The following is a 5501-nucleotide window of genomic DNA, read 5'->3' on the forward strand; positions in this document are numbered from 1 at the left end:
TACCATGCCCCCATGTATGCCCATTATAAGGGTTTCCATGCATGTATTTTACTATATGTTTTTCCTTTTTTATTTTTTTTACTTTGTTTTTGAATCAAAATGAATTATCCAACAAGGTTTCCACTTTTTCGACAATCTCTATGTCAACCCATCCACTGGTGATTCTCCTAAAAAAGTATTCCTTGGAGAATTTTTTATGATACAATCGAAGCCTATATCCATTTACCATTAGAGGAGTCTTCTCCTCATCGAGGGCCCATTTATCGAAGGGTTCCAATACCAATTTTGGTTGCAATGAAAACTCATATAATTGCACTGGTCATCCCATGCTTTAGTGACTATCACACCTATTTACATAATCCTTGGCATCCTTGAAGATAGTGGGCCAATAGTACCCTTAGTCAAGTACCTTGTACCCGATTATTATATCTTGAAAGTGTCCCCCACGGGACTATAATGGGAAGCTTTAAGGATCTCATAGATCTATTCTTCTTACACACACCTTTGAATGATGAGATCAAGTCCTATGTAGAATATATATCCATTGATCCATAAGAAACTCCAACTTTTTCTAATGATATTTTGTCACTCTTTCGGAGATAGATGATGTGGAAGTCTACTTGAAACTAGTTAATCAATGATATCTACAAACACAGAGAGTTAGTAGAAACCAAAAAGAGGTGGTCATTAGGGAAATAGTATACTTCTATAGGAGGCTCATTTTCATTAGATGTAAGTCTTGATAGAAAATCAACTATTGCGCTATCATTCCCAAGTTTGTTCAATATGGTTACCTTATATTCTTGTAATAATAATAACCACCTAATTACCTTGCCATTAGTAATTAGTTTATTGATTAAATATTTGATGGCAGTATGGTCAATATGAAATACTACTAGATATCTTATGATGTAATGTCAAAACTTATTAATCATATGTATAAATTGAAGAATATTTTTCGGTTACGATATAATTTAATTATATAGGTGAAATATTATTGTTGACGTAATAAATTACGTTGGCATCTTTACCTTCTAGTTGTCCTAGAACAACTCCATTGGAAGTTTTAAATGAATCTATAGAGATATGAAATGGGAGGGATTGATCCTTGATGAGGTAGTACTCGTTGAATGGGGATGGCTCTACGATGCGAAGAAGAGTACGGGTGACTCGACATGGTAATAGTAATGTGTAGCAGATGGAAGACTAGGACAACACCACGTAGATCAGGCCTGGGCTACTGTTTCACCCCAACCTTGCATTAACAATACGGTTTTTTGGGGATTTGCTGTGTTACTGTGTAGTTTCTACCAGCTTCGCTTTGCACCCTCCATTTAGGATTGGAACCCTCTCGCTTTCACCATAATGTCCGTAGGCGGCTACAGGCAGCTGGCATTTCTGAGCCCCCGATAGCTATGGACCTCGATCTTGTTGATTACTTGGAGGACCCGCTACCGGAGGGAGCTATCTAGTCGTCGCCGCATACTTTCAAGGAGGACCGGGTTCCGTTTAGTAGCGATCTGAATGAGGCCATCGCCGACCTTCCCCCGTTCTCTGGGTCTAACAACCACCCGGTTATCCTGCCAGACGAGCCCCTGACCTAGTCGTCCCTCTCCACTCCGTCATCGTCACCGTCCTTGTTAGGGTTTGCTACCGGCTGCCTAAATATTAATCCCCTGCAGCCCTAGGCTGTCCCTCCTCATCTCCCCTTTTCCTGTGGACCCTCTTCCATTTTCCTCAGTTCATCAGCTCCATCAGCTTCGGTAACTTTTTCCTCATCGCATCTTCCCGACCCTCACTCTGGATGCTTCACAACCATTTCACCCTTATCGGATGCCCTCCCATCTGCACCACCCCCTTGTCCTGAGGCCCCTTCTGTTCCCGAGCTAAGTTCTAAACCAAAGGAGCCCTTACCTAAGGAAGCGAGACCCCACAAGAAGGCCCGGTGTTTTAGATCTAAAGCTGACAACGTCTTTTTGCGGCTGGAGGATGATATTCATTTGGCGGACTCCATGGACATTGCAGACAGAGTCCTGGTCGGAAGGATTCGTGGAAGGAACCATTTGGTGGACCAGCTAAAAGCCTGGGCTTCCGAGGTCTGGGGGCATCACCTTGCAGAACTTCCGACTATGTAGACCTTTGTTAGGGGCTGGTTTGCATTCAGGTTTGCCAGACCGGATCATACCAATTGGGTATTATCTTCTTATTGGCATTTCAAACATGCACTGGTCCTCTTGAAGTGTTGGTCACCCTTCTTTGACCCTGAATTAGAGCAAATAGGGGTTGGCCCAATCTAGATCAGATTGCCAGGGCACCCCCCTCATTTTTGGTCGGAGGAGATATTCAAGCACATTGGAAACTCCCTTAGCACTTATATGGGGTTTGAAAAATCCTATCTTGCTACTGGTAAAATGTCTTATGCCTGAGTTTTGGTGCACATGGATACAAGAGGAGGACTGCAGGAGCACATCACCATCCAATGGTGGAACTGTACCAGGAAGCAAATGTTGGATTATGAAGGTGTACCATACAGATGCTGGCGCTGCCATAAGGTCAGCCATGTGTTTAGGGATTTCCCGCTGAATGTCAAAGGGGGACAGAGTCCTCGTGAGATCGTTCAGAACATTGACACCGCTAAGGACCTTTCCCAGCATGTTCAGGAAGTCAAGGAGTAGCCGCCACATGTTGCAGCTGAGGAAAGGAGGGAGACAGATTTTGGTCCCAAGAAGAAGCGGGGAAAAGCTCCACTTCGGCCACCCTCTCCTCCACTGACGAGAGCTCGGGCGGCTTCAGGAGACGCTTTCACCACAGGTACAAATTTCTCTTCTTCCCATTTCGCATTCTCTGTATCTGATATTCTTTCTTCTACATTTGCAAATTCTCAAGTCAGTATCCCTCCCCCTTTGAATGTTTCCCCCTGCTCTTCTTCCTCCTCCCTAGTCACCCTACCTCTCTCCAGACCCCCCCCAAAAACCCTAATCAACCAACACTTTTCCATCGCATCCCCTCCCCTTGTTTACCCCTCTCCTCAACCTTTCCTCTCGGTGGCCCTTTCCTCCCCGCATCCCATTCCCCCCCCCTACACTGACCATCGCGACCCTACGCTCTCTAAGTTCTGATCACATGGCTATGATGTGGTAGGGTTTGGGGTGGTTCCTTTTCCCTATCTTCCCAAGCTCCCCCAGGGTCGACCCTCCTCTCTAACCAGGGCCAAAAATCAGGTTGGGGAGGAGATCGCTACGGGTAAACAAAAAACTATTCCATGGGGCCTTAGAGCAAAGAAAACCCTACCCCCCCACCCCCCATGAAGATGCTCTCTTTCAACTATCATGGGATGGCTAGTCCCAGGAAAAAACTAGCCCTGAGGTGCTTGTTCTCTTCAGAAGCTGTTGACATCATCTTACTCCAAGAAACCCTAGGTCCAGCTTGCTCTATCTCCTCCCTCCCTGAATCCTGGCTCCCGAGCTGGAATTTTCCCTCACTTAATGCTTCGGGTTGATTTGGTGGGGTTACCCTGGGTATCTGCACTCGCTCCATCAAACTAATTAATGTCTGGGGAGGCAACAGTTTCCTGGGGGTGGATATTTACTCATCTTCCCTAGAAGCTAGCTTCAAGATCATTAACATATATGGCCCCTGCCAAGATAGGGCTGATTTCTAGAGGAAGCTACTAGCTTCATCTTTCATGCAACATGATAACATAATCCTTGGAGGAGACCTGAATTTCTCCATGGCGTTTTTGGAGTCATGGGGACTGTAGGCACAAGTGGACACTCTGTGTGTATTTTTTGAAAATTTGATGGATAATCATGACCTTATAGACATCCCTTCAGCGAAAATTCAGCCCACCTGGAGGAACAATAGTACAGGGGATGCCAACTTGGCAAGAAGACTTGATCGCTTTCTCATCAAAGAAGCTCTAGCTAACAGTGGCATCCACATCAGAAAATGGGTCGGCTTGGGAGGGTTATCAGACCACAGGCCCATCTACCTCAAAATCCAAGCTGCTATCAAAAAACCCAAGGCTCATTTTAAATTTAACTCCACTTGGTTAAAGGATGCCGATTACATGAAGGTAGTGGGTGATTTCTGGAAGGCTCACCCAGTGGACACAGGGGTCAACATAGCAGAAGGTTTTGCTTACAACATGCAGGCATTGAAATCCCTCTCTAAAGAGTGGGCTCAAAGGAAAAGAGAACAGGAGGAGCAATTACTCAAATCAGAAAAGGAGGCGATCACTTCCTTGGAGGAAGGAATTGGAGGAATCTTAGACTCCCAGGAACAAAAGGACAAGATGAACTCTCTTCTTCAAAAAAGGACCAAAATTTTGAAGCACAGAGAGGAGAGTTGGAGACTTCGTAGCTGGGCTATATGGCTCAAGGAAGGAGATGATAACACCAAATTTTTTCACAAGCATACAAATGGGAGAAAGGTGATTAATACCATCTGGGAACTCAAGGATGGTCAAAGATGCCCAGTGAAAACCTTTAGTGAACTGGCTGGCCTCGCGAATACTCACTTTAGGAGCATATATAAAGAACCTCCCATTTCCACCCTAGTTGAAGTCATGCATATTGCATAGTCTTTTCCCAGATTTGTGGATCAGGAGGTAGAGCAAGACCTGACAAAGGAGGAAACCCTCGGAGAGCTGGAAGCAACCCTTAAGTGGTTAAAGAAGGAAAAGAGCCATGGATCGAACGGTTGGATAGTAGAATTCTACACTGCTTTCTTCGACCTCCTAGGGTTGGATCTCTTAAGAATTATAGAAGAATGTCGAAGGAAGGGAAGGATGTGGGAAAGCCTCAATTTCATGTTCATAGCACTTATCCCTAAATCTGATAACCCCTTGTTACACTAAAAAATGTCACCTTGACTACTTACAGTTAGTATGGCTCAAATCAACAGTCATGCTACCCTCTTAGGCAAGTCTCATGCCTCTGTTATCCATCTCAAACTCAAAGAAGAGAGAAAGTCTTGTAAAAACTATGTTTATCTCTGGGGTCGCAGGTTCTCTCTAGCCTTACTTGCGGGGACGCTGACCATGTTCACAAAATCTGCGTCCATGGACGCTCTGCATGTTAAGGGACAGGTGCGTCCGTCTATAAAAGGCAAAATGCGCGAGTTTTATCTTGAAAAAGTTACTTGTGGTTACTTCTAGAACATTCTAGAGGTCGGTTTGATGAAATGGATGCGCCTCTAGTTGGTTCATGTATCTCTATTAAGGGGGAACTTATCCCATCAATAAGGGAGCTATCCCACCCAAAGAGGGGGATGATCCCATTGATAGTGGACCTGAATAACCTCTTTACAGCACTATAAATAAAGACATTGAGCCAGAGGGAGAAGAGGTTGGAGCTATACATTTTCTTTGGGTAAATGCTGCAGGATTTAGGTCTTCCATTAGAGCCTTTGTGAGGAGAGATTGTCTTTACTTGATTCTACTTGGAAGAGGGTGAGCTTTGTCAAAGTAGAGGAAAACCCTTGATGGACCCTGGGAGGAA

General features: G+C 44.7%; 1 protein-coding gene across 1 annotated transcript; it reads left to right on the forward strand.

Moving 5' to 3' along the window:
• The first annotated feature begins 3799 nt into the window (after positions 1 to 3799).
• Positions 3800 to 4582, forward strand: LOC149145541 (uncharacterized). The gene has a single exon (XM_089452490.1). It carries the CDS (start codon positions 3800 to 3802, stop codon positions 4580 to 4582), a length of 783 nt encoding a protein of 260 aa, XP_089308616.1.
• Positions 4583 to 5501: the final 919 nt, after the last annotated feature.

The sequence above is a fragment of the Pinus tabuliformis genome, chromosome X (assembly GCF_031772625.1).
Source record: "Pinus tabuliformis cultivar Carrire ecotype Pingquan chromosome X, CPIR1, whole genome shotgun sequence".
Classification (NCBI taxonomy): domain Eukaryota; kingdom Viridiplantae; phylum Streptophyta; class Pinopsida; order Pinales; family Pinaceae; genus Pinus; species Pinus tabuliformis.